The sequence below is a fragment of the Botryllus schlosseri genome, chromosome 13 (genome assembly GCF_051294905.1).
Source record: "Botryllus schlosseri isolate E-star chromosome 13, Bs_hap1, whole genome shotgun sequence".
NCBI lineage: Eukaryota > Metazoa > Chordata > Ascidiacea > Stolidobranchia > Styelidae > Botryllus > Botryllus schlosseri.
In genome coordinates, this window is record NC_137248.1 from 7,598,563 (window position 1) to 7,616,632 (window position 18,070).

The window sequence follows — 18,070 nt, forward strand, 5'->3', positions numbered from 1 at the left end:
AAGGTTCACAGTGCAGAACCTACCAAGGTTCTGTTGTGAACACAAACCTCTAAATTTCCGAGGTTCACACACAGAACGCGAACGTGAACCTCACGTTCACACCATCCCTACTTAGTACCCCAATACTTACAGTGATAACAGCTATCTTCTCTTATGCAGCCGTTTTAAAAAGATGTTATTTCGAGCGTAGCCTACGATCAAATATTGCCCGTGGATTCATGGGCGTAACAGCACTTCGTCAGCCCCCCCCCTAAAAAAAAAACGTTGGTCTTGGGCCCCCCATATGGTGATAAACCGAACTTCTCTGCTCACGTAATCAGATTTACCGGTAGAGCTGAGTGAGGTGTTTTTGAAACTCTAGAGTCCGTAACTAATAATTGAACATCTTCGGGCGGGCGGACCCGTTGGTATGACTTCGTTACATGATGTTATTTCGTGACCTCCTGTCTGCTATATAAAAAATATAGAATCGCCCAAATGTACTAAACTGAAGGATCACACGATTTCAGATTGGTATTTCTTCACTGGCATGTAATGTTTTCCTGCGGGGTGGTATTTGTCTTGTGAGGTTCGGATTGCCAAGACAGGAACATTCGGCGCCAGTTATTTAGGCGCCTATATAGACAAAGTAACCGATATGTATATTGTATATATAACGAAGTTTTCGGTCAGCATAAGGGCAGTCATTTACGGCAAAGGTTTTCTCGCTGCCGATCGTTATGGCACACTTCTTGGAGTCGCATGGCCTAAAATTTTATATGTGTTGTTGCGTCGTAGCGCGGTAATGGCCAACGCCGATATGTCCATTTCTATAAATCTTGCATATTTTTTCTTGAGATAAGAGTTCCCAATAATCAAGATATTTGGCGACTTGAAATCGCGCCGAGCGCGAAAATTCTTTGAAAAAGTTGCATAAATTTTCTCAAAATACTCTATAATTTATGCCAATTCACGAAATAATTTTGGGCCCTCTTCGAGCTCGCCCCCCCCCACTAGGGGGATTTGGGGTGCGGCAGTTACGGCCCTGCGTGGATTTATAAGCGCCAGCGCATTCTTTAGCGATATCGCAAATTACAGCAGCAGTAATAAACTTCTGGCTTCATTGCGAACCGTGACGACTCAGTGTGACCAAGCTCCAAAATTTCAATTCTAGTGGTAAAAGCGATGCGAAAAAACGCTTAACTTGTCGAAGTTAAATTCGACGGCGAAAAAGATTGTACCTCGATAGAAAATCAAGTGAAGTGAGAAAGAATACTTCGGATTATTGAATAACTATAATCCAAAGTATTGTTGCATAAAATGAATATCGAGGACGAATTTAGGGTAACCCGTATCCCCCTCTCCCAGATTAGGTGATCCAAAATCACTATTCAATACAATTTTTGATCTTGAGTTTCAGCTCAAAATTATTAAAAAGCTTCGACTTCAGATTTTCAATACGATAGTATACACAAATCATAACCTGAGCTAATGAACTATTTGCAACCCTATTTTAATTCAATCAGGGGAATTGATCCGCGACGTTAACAAAGCAGTGATTGTTGAAAACAAGTAGGATTATTTCATCCGTCCAGATCGTAAGCTCGCAAATATTTCGATACGAAGTTGCGTAATCCTGACCTCGTGAGCGATTAGCAGAATACATTGGTCAACTATTATAGAGAAATGAGTTGCGTTGTCAGTTGTCACACGAATTGCTACATGTTCCACGTTTCGGTATGCTAGAATCGGTATTTGCGAATACTTGAACTACCGAGATTTTACGTTTCTTTTTCAAATTGCAGAGCCCGCTAAAACACCGGAAGCGTACTTGATTCATCGCCTGAACGAGCGCTATATGCACGAGCCGGTAATAAATTATCCACTCATGCGTAATAGTGCTGCCTTGGTATAGTGGAGTAGATTACGAGAAAGTGACACCAAGATGAAAGTGCGAGAAACGCACATTCGATGCAAGGGCAGGAAGCGCAGCACGGCGGTCACGTCGCTTTCTCATTTAGCTATGTCACAATCAATCTGGAAGTCGCATCATTGCTGAACTATATTTTTGTCCATGATATTACTGAATACCACAGCATAATAGCTTGTCGAAATCAAAAGCGCATGACTAGGCTACAGACACAGTACGCGCGCGTCCTAGTAGTCCAACTACCATTTTGATCAGCATGAATTACATGAAATCAGATTGCAGCGGACCGCAACTGTGGAACTCGGGTTGCATTTAAAACAAAAATAAATCTAAAACAAGGCCCTTGTTTAAAACATGTTCCTATTGTATTTTATTAGCAATGACGTCACGAATGATAAGTTGTGACGCCACAGTGAAAATGACATCGACAATAATAATTAGGGTCAATATGACTCCATTGCCAAAAAGGCTTTCTTAAACGGACCAAAATATGTTTTGACCGGGTCTACATTGTAATGTAGCATTTTTACGGTCGGTGGTCATCATCATCATCAGAACATCCATTCCGTACCAATGATGTAAAACTACTGCCCATGACTGTTGAACCGACGACGATTTCGAGAGTTATAATCATTCATTCGGGTGAAAATCGTCCGCATACTGATACTACATGTTTTTTGAAGGTCTTTACAAAAGTATTGCATAATTATACAACTTTTGAAATGAAAAAATCACAACTTTGTTCCTTTTAAAATGGCAATGTTTTAAAACATGGTCGAACACCATTTGTTTTAAATGCAACCCTATGTGGGACAGTAAATCGATGGCTATCCGACAGTCGTCTAGCACGTCACATTCAAGTCGAAATACAAGCAATGAATACTGGTGAAATGATGATGTTATATGATAGATTGACCTCGGCTTCCAACGCATGCCTGTTCTTTTATTTCATCTTCTATTACTTTTCATTCAACGTGCACGCCGTGTCGTGCATGCCTTTTCTTTATGTCGCATAGGCTCGGGTGGGTGTCTGATTTCAAAAGCTACTCCAGGTCGCTTCGACATCTTCCTATCTTTTCATCGTTTCGCAATCTTGTGATGTTATTGAATGGGTAAAATTATTAACAATAAACTCAACTCAACTCAATATGGACCCATGAAAACACATGCCGGCCTTCGATCACACTGATCTGAACTTATATAATAAAATCATCGTTTTTCGTCTGAAATAACCAACGGAATCTCGCTGATACTACGTCATTTTCACACGATTGAATACAACCCGTTTTAACAAAGGTCGCAAGCTTCATTTTTACATTTGCCATTACGCGGATGGAGAGACGGGGTGGCACAAGTTTGAAGAATTTTCTGGATGATTCGGTGAAGATATTTCTTAGTTCACCGCAAAGGCGATTGATACGCGACAGAGCGTACATGCGTTTTACTGTAATTGATGACATGAATACAACACGCACCAGCAGCTATGAATATGTGAAAGAGCACAGAATCTGTGAATATGTATGTCGGGTGTCGGTTCGGAAATAATATGAGCAACAAAACGTTGATCGATGTTACATTTTGTAAAGTTATAAAACCAAACAGATATTCAATTATCTGACGCGCGACAAGGAGGGAAATATAGATAAACATCGCTCCACGCTATGCAATCCGAAGCAAGTCACGGTGCCACGGTTACTACTTAATTGTGATGCGTAGTAAAAGCCATGAAGCATACTCTCTAACGAATGAAAGACGTCATAAATAGTGGCTGCTTGTATGAGCTAATGACAATACACAGCGGTAACCTTGATTTTGCCATCATGCGTATAACTGGCGTCGTGATTTTTTGACATTAAGCTCTCTCCATTCTCCATAGCCGAATCGCTAGTGCCTTCTTCGAGGCTACTAATACATCGAAGAATCCCAAGACTTTACGACCGAGCACGATCAGAAGTTCAAGGTGAATCGTTTCACGAAATGCGACACTGCGTACGGATCAAATCCCATAGCATGGACTACATCGGGTAACATACATTTACATATACTCGTATAAAAACGCTAGAATTTAATTTAATGTAGTCTGAACCTGATATCCATCTGAGCACTGTTTTTTTTCTCGTTCCTACTTGGATCGTGAGAAGGCGAGTGTTTGATTTGTTGAAGGGATGGGAATATATTATATAACAATAACGGTATACTAAGATCATAATTACGACGTCTAGAAATAACCAGAATGCGTTCGAGGGCCTAGTAATTTCGGGAATCTGAAACAAGCTACAGTTGGCTTAGAAAAGTCAAACTTTCCAAGGTATTCCTATCATAATTTTTGGCCGTAGGTCGTATAGGCGAACGCTAACATCAGCAGTACAGTACATTTTGCGACTGGAAAATTGTTAGGTTTGCACGTTCGGTTGTCACCGGTGATGAAAATGGATCTAGGAGTTATGACTGCCCATCATAGAAGTTACGGTATTTATAGGGGATAACATTCCTAGCTACGGATCAGTAAGCATGAATCACACCCTGTATAGTTATGTGGCTAAACGAAGAAGCCTCGCGAGCGATCAGGGTCTCAAATTCTTCAGCAATCAGTAGGGTAGATATTACACGCCTTAGTGAGATGACGTACAGCGCACGGTACCTGATTTCCGAAAAGGCCGTACTTTTGCGTGCAAACATCCATCGCGCAACGGTGCGCGCATCCATGCGGTTTATCATGCGCGACTCCAAATAGCAGGCATGATTCACGAATCACGTTCGCATATAATACCCCGTACTTATATCAAGGAAGAAGACCCCGCCCTTTGCTTTAATCTCCCAAATATCACATGCAGCGTTACCGCACAGTACGCTGTTCTGACGGATTGCGGATGATTCACAACACATAAATAGTGGCATTGTATCGGAATAAAATATAGCACAACACGGACCTAGCTACTAAACTTTTTATATTTTTATTGTCTAGTTTTTGATAAATTCGCAATATTCGCGAGTGGAAGTGGCAAGAAACCAAAAGAAACTAGATTCTGTTTTTGACTTTATTGAATTGTTTTTTTTTCACATGAATTCGTGATTAAAAATAAAATAGCCCCATTGACCTCACATGCCGGTGGTCGTATAGCGGACATACCGGCAATGAAGTTTTAACTATTTATGTGAAAGTACTGCTGGCCGTGTCACTATTCTATTTTTGTGACGGCCGGTTTGTCTATTCAAATTGTATATATCTCGAACAACTGCCCTACCTCCGCCGCATGGGTTTGCATAGTTCATCCGTGCATTCATATGAATTATTTGATAATTTGATCCGACAACTTGTATCAAGGAACGCAATTTCGAAACTTATTGAACCGGTCCGTTAACCACTGATTGTTGAGGAGTGTATTCTATCATTCTTTATCGTTGTGAGGTCCTTGAGATTGGTGTCACGTTACAAACCACTTTTTAAAGCCAAACAGTACTTATTAGCATTATATTTTGTAGTTCAATTCCAGTAACCTAATTTTATTCAGCATGAATGCTCTTTGGAAGCATCAATGACTACAAGTTCAGGAAACTTGTGAATGAGTGTTTATGCGACACCAAGGATCTATCATTATCATGCTAAAGTGGATGCGCATCAATTTGTAATCGGAGTTGGTCGAGTGGCCATCTGGCCAATCCTGTGAGAGACAATTCCCATATATTCATCCCACATGGTATATTACTCTCTAGCGTCAATAGCGGATGCGCGACATCATCAATGAATTAAGGTTACGTGTTCCTGAATATGGGTTCGAAATTGGGCTAGAATAAGACGTGTAAAAAGATAATAAACACATACTTTTTCCAAACCAGCTTTGCCAACAGTCACACAAAGCGCCAATTGAAAGCACAAAGTTTGCAAAACTCAAGTCGAATGCATCCGAGTGCGGATTACGTTCGTCACCTTTCAAGCACGACAGAGCCCGACTTTTACTCAAGTGCCAGATTCCACGCCATTCAAGTAGCCATATTAAAAACGAAAAAACTCACCAACAATCGAATGCTGTCCTTCGGCGAGATGTACAATGATTGTAAATCCAAATAAAACGAGGCTCGCGGCCGGGTCCATGACAGTTTGTTATTCTATTAGACCACTCAGCCTGTATATAGTAGAATTGCGGTGACAAATATTACTAAATAGGAAAATCTGTGAGCCGAATTTATTGCTACGTAGGCTATTAGCCCCATCGAAACACGGGCTGGTAATGAGAAATACTGCCAGCAAACTCACTTATAGGCACTGTGGATTGCTGTGAATATCTTTACCCGATCACGATGCGTGACAAACTGCTTTTATTGCTACCATAGCAATTGCGAGGTCCTGGGCTACGTTGATGACCTTACGACATCGCAATTATAAAGGGCGTTAAAATGTGGAAACCTTTTGTACCGTCGACTTTCACCAGTTTAAATTAAGGAACGCTATACAAACAAAAGCTCCGGGGCCCGACGTAAACGCAATCATGTTTTTATAGGTAATGTATGGTTGTATTGGTAATTAACGTTTCTACTGCAGAGTAGTGGTGGGCCAGCGAGGAAAAGATATCTATTATGTATAGGGTAATAAAAGTTGAGTCGTGCATACGCTATGCTGCTATATAAGCGCTTGCAAACCACAAGTTGCTGCATATTAACATACTAAAAATAACTTTAACCTGGACTACATCGATATGCAGCATGTTTAAACAAAGTGTTTTAGAACTCTGTTTGTTTTAAATGCAACCCCCGATGAAAGTTCTACATATCACATTCAACCGTGCCTATTTCATTGTATTTTCGTGACATTGCTGTGGGTCACGACTTCACAGATACGTCATTTCCACTAACTTTCGCAGCGCTGCACTATACGTTCCGTACGCCGCGATACGACCAGGCATGGTTATTTTTGGGAAATAGCTTATTTTCGGCATTTTGGACCTTCTTATGAAACGGAGGTCACAAAGCATGCAGCATCCAGACTGTGCCACCAAACAGCAAGATTAAAATCCGAATTGAGAACGATTTGGGAGACCAAATTCACCCGATGCAAAATCGAGTGCTTCTGCAAATATTCTACATAGTCAATATCCGTGCAAAATCACAATACTTATGATAACAATTTGAAAGAGTTGCTGAGACGGATCATAGCCTTCACTACCCAACCTATGGTTAGAAAGAATGAGTGGCTTTTTTAATTCAATATAATATGAAAAATTATCCACCTGGTCAAGAAAAATCTAGGGCTGAATGTATTGTCTTCTATGGTACGTATCGATCGGGAGGCCTTTTGCACGATATCTGTTCTCTGATGAAACCATGCTCCTATTAGACAACGTGACAAAAACTATCAGTGATTGAACGATGACCATGCATAGTTTTCAATCGCAAGTTAAAGGGTGAATGGAATTTAGTATATGAACATTGAGCTAAATGCAGCCTAGGTCGCGCGTGGCGGCTACATGATATAACAAAATGTATTAGCAGTGACAACAGGAAAATGCCTAGTAATTGCGCTAAAACCAAAATTTTGTTCTCTGTATCACAGATTCCGAAATACTACCTAAACCTGTTTTTTCGGGCAGAGATCGTATACTCCCTAATCGCGTAATATCATTAATTTCCTAATCGCTGGATGTCATCTATTTCCTAATCACTGGATTGATCAACGCACAGATTAGCCGTGAATCCAGATTTAATCGTTGGTCTTTTTGGACTCAAGCCAATGATTTTCATTCACTTTACATTGTAGCGTTGGAATATATAGTTTGCGGACCCGCTAAGGATTCACGGACCGTAATTTAAGAATTCTGCTTTACACACTTGTTTTTTCGCTTCATACAAACTCATATCAATTCTTGTTGACATTTTTTTCAAAAACTCTCATAAAAATTTGTATTTTCGAAAAAGCTTATTTTTGGCTAACTCCAGCTTCTTGCGGTAGTATTAGCTTTCAACGAGGGTGTCGCAATGTGTAGCATAGGTTTACAATATATTTCAATTCCTTTTCGAAGACTCTCCTTCCTCACTTATATCTCCTATTTTGAATAACATATTGGACGATCTATGCATCGAACAATTGTATATTGCGCTATCCCTTTACGTATCTGGGCTTACCTTAATTGTTATTAAAAATCGCCGCCAGCTACGCACTCAAGTCAAAACACCCAACTGACTTCACGGGGCAGGAAATGACTCGCTATCGGTCGCTATATTCTATATATCATTTAAATATTTATGAATGTCGTTACTAGTACGGACATTGCTAATTTGCGGACTCCTGTGACCAGGCTCGCGCGATAAACAAAACAATACTCCGAATGAGGCGTTCAGTGTATATTTAATCGCCGCTAGTCCCTGTGCTGTCACTGTGTACTATATTGGAGGTATCGCGGCATAAATGGAGCCTGCAAACAAATAACTCGCGATCTTGGGTGGATATGGTACACTTCATCGATTTTCAAGAAAAAAGTTTCCAAACAATGCAGACAATGATGGATGCAGCCTGCAACGTTTCTATGGCAACATAGTATAGGTAAGGAAAATACGCAAACGGTTCTAGGAATGGCGCTATAAAGGGAACCGAAACCGGCTTGCTTCATGCTTGAACTGCCGCATCGGGCATTTATAACGATAATGGATATACCCACATTACACTTCGATCATTCATCGTGGCTCGGGTATGATCAGAAACTCTGCTGCATATAATATACAATACAATACACATTATGCATACACGTCTGCAGCATTTTCGACATGCTCATTGCTAATAGCAGATTACCACGAAACTCTGGCAAATCCTATTACATGACGCGTAAATGTGTTCTCATTGTATAGTGAAAAATCTGTCTGTAGTGTGTAGTGTACTGATGCTTACAGACAACAAAATGATGAAGTGCTGTTTTGGAAGCCTCACGTTAACCGCCAAATCCTAATACGTAGCCATAGCGCATAATAATACATCCAATTAGACTCAGGAAATCATTGGAATTCACTTTTCTAGTCTGCTCTAAACATGCCATGCCCTGTTGAATTTCAACGCGTGTTATTTGGACGTTTGTTTGTAAAGGCATGTATTATTTACGACAAATTTCTGCGAAAAATTTTGCAGGGTCTAAAATTACGACAGCGCCAACTTGCTATCAGCTATATGCAGGAAAACGGCAGAAAAATTATGACATTCAAATACTTGATAACGCTCGGCGTGTCGTTCGACACGGCAACACAAATTGCAGAGACGAGCAGATTTAATATTCATATCAAAATTATGTCCCCGATTTGAGATGCAAATCCAAGTCGAGATTCGACGTTGACTGAATTTTTCCAAAAGGTCCGATGAAAATTGAAAATTATCTGTAAATCCATATACAAATCCAGCTTTGAACTATTATTGATCTTAAACGCGACCTATTCCAAGGGTGTCGAAGGTCGAAGCTTCCCGACGGTGGGATCAGCGATGACTTCATTTGGTGTTGAAAGAATTGTTTATGGCGGGAATTAATTATTCAAAATATCTCCAGTTTCCGTCGGGTGTGCTAGGCCTGCGCATTGAATGGGGAAAAGATTTTAGTGACAGCTTATCATCACAGCGACCTATCTCGGAAACACTTTCACAATAGACCTATACGACATATACTTAAACTATAATTACAGTTGAGTGATTTCAAGAAGTAGGTAGGCCTACAGTGGTACACTTTACTCTGCCTCAACTGGTATTGAATCTGATCTGATAGTAACGAAGCCCACAATAGGCCTTCATTTACGCTGGTTCATAAGCTATTATTTAATGATCTACCGCGAGTACTATACGGCTCGACAGTCGACAGCTTTCCTCAAGTTAATTGTATCAACCGAAAATCATCGCTGCCAGCAACGGTGCTGTTATGTGAAGAAACGCAGGCTACGCATGGCGTTAAGGGATTTTCAGTTCAACGCATTATCTCTACATTGTGTATTTCCACTAATCTCAGGTGAGAGATGCCAAGCCTGAAAGATTGTGAGATCTCATAAAATGTCACGCTTCTTTGGTTTTGTATCAAGGTAACCGCATAACTGCAGCATCAGTATGCAGGGAACTACATCGCCGGGTTCGCAACCTGCAGCTAAGTGTGTACCAGTAAAACCGTACTTATGTCTGTAATGCTTATCGCGCAGCTTAAAATCTGGAGTGGCGTCTCTGATACGTAATTGTATGGTACAACCTTGGTGAAAACTCATCAAAACTCTGAATACGTCCAAAGCAGGACCGTAACTGCCGCACCCCAAACCCCCCAATTGGGGGGGGGGTCCGAGCTCGAAGGGGGCCCAAAATTATTTTGTGAATTAGCATAAATTATGGAGTATTTTTTGAAAATTTATGGAACTTTCCAAAAATTTTTAGCGCTACGCGCGATTTAAAGGTGTCAAATATCATGATTATTTGGTACTCTTCCCCCAAGAAAAGAGCACGCAAGATTTTTAGAAATGGACATATCGGCGTTGGCCAATACCGCGACACGACGTACCAAGACATATAACGATTTAGGACATATTACATGCGACTCCAAGAAGTGTGCCAGAACGACCGGCAGCGTAAAAACCTTGTCCGAAAAGGATTGCCCTTAGGTTGACCTTCTGAACCTCAGAAGACGAATTCCATCCCGCAGGGAAAAATTACACGCCAGTGAAGAAAAACCAATTTGAAATCGCGTGCGTCTTTTAGTTTAGTACGTTAGCCCGATTCTATATTTTTTGATATAGCAGACAGGAGGTCACGAAATAACATCATGTAACGAAGTCCTACCAACGGGTCCGCCCGCCAAAGATGTTTAATTATTATTTACGGGCCCCACAGTTTCCAAGAAACCTCCCTCAGCTCTACCGGTAAATCTGATAAAGTGAGCAGAGAGGACAAGATATTGATAGCAATATATATGCAATTCCCGATCTTATTGATTGATTTTGTCATTAATTATCGGAATTTTTTGCGCTTCGCGCTGGATCGCTAAACAGTACGGCTAATTTCGTGGCAAAAGCGATCAACACGATGGGGGGGGGGGGGGGTCGGTTTATCATCCTATGGGAGCCCAAGACCCAAGTGTTTTGGGGACCTGATGAAGTGTTGTTTCGTTCCTGCCAACGGGTATACGCCCGAAGATTTTAATTATTATTGAGGAGTCCTACCTTTTCAAATACATCTCACTCAGCTCTACCGGTAAATCTGATTACGTCAGTAGATAGGGGATAAAAATTGATAGCAATATATATGCAATCCCAGATGATACTGACCGATTCAATCATGAATTCGTGAAATTTTTCGCGCTTCGCGCGACTAGGCGAGAATGGGAGGCCCACTAAACGGACACCCAATATTGATGACAAGTAGCGGCGAAAAGCGGGTAGACAAGGGGGTCTGGTGGGCTATGCCCCCCAGAAGTCCGGTTTATCGCCCTATGGGGGGCCCAAGACCAACGTTTTTTTGGGGGGGGCCTGACAAAGTGCTGTTACGGCCCTGGTCCAAAGTAAATTTTGTTTTACCGCATTCCTATTATACGGAGCCATCACGTACCATCTGTTACAAATTAGATTTTGATAGGTTCCTGCTATAAGTAGTATTGGTGGGGTTGACTGTACGAAACGGAGACTATATACGGCAAAAATGAAGGGCGCGGTATAATTGTGATGATTGATATCGTGAAAATAGATATATTTGGTATTAATAATATTTGGCCCTAAATATCTAACATTGGTCTGATATTCAATGACAATAACTCAATTTATATCGTATTGATCATATATAGCATCAAGCGAACCTAAAGAATGACAGACATATTGCGCATTACTGCATACCCGTGACGGAGTATGTAGCTGACGCGGAATCGACCGTAAAACATAAATAGTAGCTGACGCGCTATAGACATAAAATAGCACAGCCTTCTTCGCACTTCCACTTCCTACGGAAGAAAAATTTCCTTATAACTTTGGTGCAGTAACATGCTTGAATACCCAATGTACACTGTGCGCGAGATGACTAGTCAAGCAACAGCAGTTTTGTAAAAATAATGTTATGAAAACAAAAGCCCGTGAGCTATTGACTACTAAAATACCCACGAAAATGCATTACTACTCTACTAGTACGGCACACTATGGCTATATAAAAAAAATATGCCTGAATGAAGCACTGCCACATAATAAGATCGAGGCTTCCTCTACAAAGACTGCAACATACAACCGACATCCATCTACCTCGTGATAAATTGTAGCCTATAGTTCAACTGCAATTTCGATTGCCTTCAAAAAAGAAGATGTTAAGACTTCGCCATTGTTGAAAACATTTTTTTGTTTTGTTTTTAGCGATGACGTCACTAATCGTTAGTTGTGAAGTTACATTGTATAGCCATTTACAATTGAAAATATATAGGGTAAATAGGGCTCCTTTAATGAAAAAGGCGCCCTACCCCTGTCATTAACGGACGAAAAATACCTTTAACCAAGACAATGTAGTGTTCTGCAGTATTTTTACGGTCGGCGGTCATCATCATCATACCAACCATACCGTACCGATGATCCATATGTACGATTGTACGTGCTATTAAATGGTTGAACCGACGACATTTCGGGGATTCTAACCATTCCATTATGTATACGTTGACAATATCGGCTAAAAATCGTCCGTAGGCTCATACGACGAAAGTAATTACAGAATTATGGCATTGTTGAACAACTTCAGAAAAAAGATGAGTTTTTTAAAATACTGTTTGCTTTAAATGCAACCCTATCTACGATCATGTTCGGGATGCTTTTCAACTACCGAAGCAGGTACCATACCATAAGATTCTACTGTCGTCGAATTTTAGCGAGTAAACGAAGGTGGAGTAATTTCGAAATTGCACGATGCATCTTCACGATTAACACGTCCGGCTATAATGACACTGCGAATAGTCGTAATTTCCGAAAATACGTCAAGTCAAAGTGTTACAGTCACGATTTCGCTCGTGCCTGTGATCTAAACCAAAAAAGACGCTCTACTTGGCATACTTGAGAATAATTGAATAGTATATCATATTGAAATGAACCCGAATATTTTCGGCTGACACTCGCCAGGGGTAATCGCCAGCAGCTAGCAGAGAGTTAGAAAGAACATTGCATATCAACAATAGTATCACGAAATATGTCCTCAACATGCTGACGATTATTATCCCTGACGAGTGTCAGCCGAAAATATTCGGGCACATTTCAATATGAATATACTATTTAACTGTATATTAAAGTTCTGTACCCCCAAGAATCTCTTCAAGTAAAAATAGAAGTATGAAAGGGCAAGCTGTGTGAATATACAACCATTCAAGCAAGCAGTGCAACTAGTACTAGACAAAGCCTACCCAAGTACTTCGAAGAATTGCAAGTAGCAAACTTGATCGTTAGTTACTGCATGACCACCTCCGCGGAGATGGCAGCAGCACGAGTAGCGTGTCATGATTGCTTTGTAAAATCACAAAATATACCAAATTGCTATATAGTAAAATGGTGCTATGAAAAATACGACCTTAAAATTGATTGATTGGATAAGTAACACTCACCCAGACAGATCCATTTCGCGTAATTCCTCTCTCGCAGACGCAGCATATCCGATGGTAACGAGAGTAGTCCATGCTGGCGGCGTTAAAGTGCAAGAAGATGGGTGCCACTTTAAATCTCACATAGCGACACTTTCCGTTGACCGGCCGACTTTGAACTACATAGTGATGTTCCCAATTTCATAGTGAAGTCATTTTCAATATTGATATATCCCTCGTCGAAGGTGGTCGCGCAATTTGTTTTATGGACCGACGACCAGTATGATCATTACCAGCGGCGATGACGAAGTTTTGCCTTTCTGGCCTTCTCTACGCACACTTCTTTTTGACTAATCATCATTCATCAACGCGTTGATAATCAAGCGTCGCAATAGTAAATAAAGCGCAAAAGCTTGACAAACACCCTTTCTCAACGTATTCCCTGCCGTTTCATTTTCACAGTGTAACCTGCCTACTCTCGGCCATCAATTTTGCCATGACGAATTCCCCAGTAGGATGAGTTGCCTTCAAACCTATAACAATATATATGGTATATATGTGCCCCGGTCTGTCATCCACCAGCAAGATATCAGAAGCACGACACAAACAGATGACTTCGGTGAAAAATTATATTGATAAAATGCGTTAGCGAATAACATATCTCAAGCTTGAAGAGATGTATATTAATAAAATTCAAGGGGCAAGTGCAATGTAGTAGAAATTAATCGGGCATAGGAAACAGGTTGTAATTTTAATCTACATCGAACATGTGCGTTCACAAATGAGAATCATAACAAAATTCGATGCCTTGGTACTTAGGCTTAATAGCAGTCTTGCAATACATATCATTATAGATATACGTATTGTGGTGATCGCTATCGTCTCATTTCGGTTTTGTTATTATTGCTTAATTGGTTGATTATCTACTGTAGTTCTGGGTATAAAACCATTGCGTTTCCATTCATTGTTTGTCTTAGTTAATAAAAGCCTTGGATGTAAAGAGGTGTATTTGATTCACAACAATTTTATTAACTAAGACCTACTGAGTCATGTCTGTCGATGGAGGAGCAGAAAACGGTCGACGCCCTATTCTCATACGGGTGCCAACTCTTGAGGTATTACCAAATGCTCCGGCGGTTCTGAAGATATTCTGTCATTGGGAACGACAACTGCAATCCTACATAGCTGCCGCATCCCTTTCTGATGCCACAATAGATAAGCTTGCATTATTGTGTGGATTCATTTCGGCGGACGTCTACGCATTGATAGAAGAAAAGCAATCCTACGACGAAGCTCTGAAGTTACTACAGGATCTTTACAAACCGAAGAAAAATGTTATATTTTCAAGACATCTTCTCTCTAGTAGAGCGCAAGATACCAACGAGACCGTTCAGGAATTTCACCAAAGCTTATCAGCGCTCGCAAAGGATTGTGATTTCAAGAGTGTCACCGCCGAGCAATATCGCCAAGAATCTATAAGAGATGCTTTCATCAGAGGTTTGAAATCTTCCCATATACGTACGAGACTGCTTGAATGCGAGGAACTGCCACTGCAAAAAGCGATTATCACTGCTATTTCACTGGAGAAAGCTCAAGAATTTTCCACTTCCTATAAAGTTAATGACGTCGATGCACGTTTCGTTGCAAGCACCTATAACGATCCCAGCCAGCCTGCAAGAGACGCACCGGATCCTCAGCTTAACACGGTTTCTGCAATTAGTAGCAGAGTACCCGAAGTTAAATCAATCAAAGAATGCACGTTCTGTGGAGGTACCCATGCCGCTAAGCGCGACCAATGCCCAGCATCGATGGTTGAATGTTATAAATGTGGCAGACTTGGACATTTCAGGAAATTCTGTAAATCAAAAAGCAAATACCTGGCTGCTGCTCCGAAATGTTTGAAAGACTCGACCATACCCCTTACAAATGCACAGCAAATATTCGATGCCATGCTCGATTCGGGAGCTGCTGAATGTTTCATCCAACTGGATATTGCTATCAAGCTAGGTTTGTTTCCACAGGGACCAACTTACAGTATCAAATTGGCTTCCAACAAATGCGCCACCGATGTGCTAGGACATGTTACCGTCGGATTCATAGTGGCGTCACGTGAGTACACTCATCAATTTGGCATAATCGATGATTTATGTGCAGACTTTGTCCTCGGACTAGATTTCATGAGATTGCACAAGAAGGTTATTTTCGAATTCAAAGATGGCAAGAACGAGCCATTTACAGTAGGCGTAAACTCTCACTTGGCACTTGTTACTTCCAAAGTCGATGAACCGCTTCGTATATTCCAATTCTTGACTCCAGATTACAAACCCATTGCCGCTCCTTCTCGAAGGTATAGCAAAGAAGATAACGAATTTATTAAAGGCGAAGTACAGAAGCTTCTCAGTGACGGTATCATAGAACCGAGTCATTCACCTTGGCGTGCTCAGCCACTAGTAACCAGGGACGTGCGGCATAAACGAAGACTTGTCATTGACTATTCGGTATCTATCAACAAGTACACCAATTTGGATGCTTATCCACTGCCACGTATAGAAGATGTCATCAATGAAGTCTCTAAAGGCAAGTACTATTCAGCCGTTGATTTGAAATCGGCTTACCATCAAGTCCCGTTACACCCTGATGACAGACCTTTCACGGCGTTCGCCGCTTGCGGTTCACTTTACCAATTTTGCCGATTACCGTTCGGCGTCACGAATGGAGTAGCGGCTTATCAACGTTATATCGATTCGTTTATTTCAAAGCATCAATTACAGGGTGTCGTAGCGTATTTGGATGATATTACAATATATGGCGCTACCAAGGAAGAGCATGATATCCGCTTGAAAGCATTTTTAGATTCCGCAACAGCTTGTCACCTCACCATCAATACAGAGAAATCAAGTTTTGGAATCGAAGAAATACAGTTGCTTGGACACAAAATATCTCATGGCAACATAAGTCCGGACCCTGACCACATGAAGCCGCTCCTGGATATGACCGCGCCAACGGACTCCAAAGGTTTGAAACGTATATGCGGTATGTTTTCATATTATTCCAAATGGATTCACAATTTCTCGGCTAAGATTAGGCCTCTTATTCGTTCATCCAATTTTCCTTTGGGAGCTGATGCTATTGCTGCTTTTCGTCAATTAAAGAAAGAGATAGTGGACTCTTGTCTAGGATGCATTTACGAAGACCAACCATTTACAGTTGAGTGTGACGCGTCAAACTGCGCCATTGCAGCAGTTTTGAACCAGTGTGATCGGCCTGTAGCCTTCTTCTCTCGCACACTTACAAAGACAGAATCGAACTACCCCGCTATTGAGAAAGAAGCTCTCGCAATCATTGAATCGGTTCGGAAGTGGAATTACTTGCTTGCCAATCAGAAATTCCTTCTTGTTACAGATCAAAGAGCTTTATCTTACATATTTCAGAAGAAGCATCACAGCAAAATCAAGAATACAAAACTTGCGCTATGGCGTCTTGAACTCAGCTCTTTCAATTATGACATCTCACATCGTGCGGGAATCGAAAACGTCGCTGCAGACACCTTGTCTCGTATTTGCTCCGTAACCGGTTCAGGTCAAAATTTAAATGAAATCCATGCACAACTTGGCCATTGTTCGCCGATTGTCCCACTTTGTTAAATCCAAGAATTTACCGTATTCCACGGAAGATGTGAAACGTATTTGTTCCAGCTGCCGTGTTTGCGCTGAACTCAAACCTAGATTTTATAAAGGAGATTCTCACCAACTGATCAAAGCCATTTATCCCTGGCAAAGAATATCAATCGATTTCAAAGGTCCGGTTCCCGGTAAACGTAAATTCATTTTAATAATTGTCGACGAATATTCACGATTCCCTTTTGCATTTCCATGCTACAATATGACGTCCGAAACCGTCATCGAATGTCTAATGACGTTGTTCACTCTCGTTGGATTGCCTGAATATGTACATAGCGATAGATCGATGTCATTTATGTCGAAAAGAATGAACGATTTCCTAACGAAGAAAGGTGTTGCAACAAGTCAATCAACCCCTTATCATCCCACTGGCAATTCCCAATGTGAGAGAACCAACCAAACTGTTTGGAGAACAGTAAAACTCCTGCTTGCCCAATACCAAATGCCACTGTCTTCATGGGAGGAGGTTACTCCCAGACGCATTGCACTGTATCAGGTCGCTTCTATGCACGGCTACAAATTGTACACCTCACGATCGATTTTTCTCTTTTCAAAGGAGATCAATGAATGGCTCTTCATTACCCGATTGGCTTTTCAAGTCGGGCACAGTTCTACTGCGCAAGTTCGTCCGCGACAAGAGTGACCCTTTATGCGATAAAGTGTATTTGCTCGATGCTAATCCAAAGTACGCTTTGATTCGCTATCCAGATGGAAGAGAGTCGACCGTCTCCACTACAGACCTTGCTCCTTATCCGCGTATTACCGAGGTCACCGAATCCTTGCCACGCGTAAAGAAATCTCTTCCTTCTCAATCGGACCTGGATATGCCCTCCAGCGAAATCGAAGAAGAAAAGGTTACTCAGGCCGACGAATTCCGTAGTGAAGACGCTACCATCCCTGTAATCGCTGACAAATCTCAAAGCAGCTCCGACTCTCAAGACTCCGAG

General features: G+C 41.2%; 1 protein-coding gene across 8 annotated transcripts in view; it reads right to left on the reverse strand.

Annotated features, from left to right (window-relative positions):
- The window catches only part of LOC145453159 (uncharacterized), a 65,637-nt gene extending 59,569 nt beyond the window's left edge, over nt 1-6,068 (reverse strand). For 5 of the 8 annotated variants that reach the window (XM_080331110.1, XM_080331109.1, XM_080331113.1 and 2 more), the window contains exon 1: nt 5,924-6,067. In XM_080331110.1, the coding sequence (XP_080187236.1) occupies nt 5,924-6,002 (79 nt within the window). In that variant the 5' untranslated portion in view covers nt 6,003-6,067. Of the gene's footprint in view, nt 1-5,923 lie in introns of all 8 variants that reach the window. The other 3 variants (XM_080331108.1, XM_080331107.1, XM_080331105.1) reach the window with 1 other exon arrangement.
- Between the last annotated feature and the right edge of the window lie 12,002 nt (nt 6,069-18,070).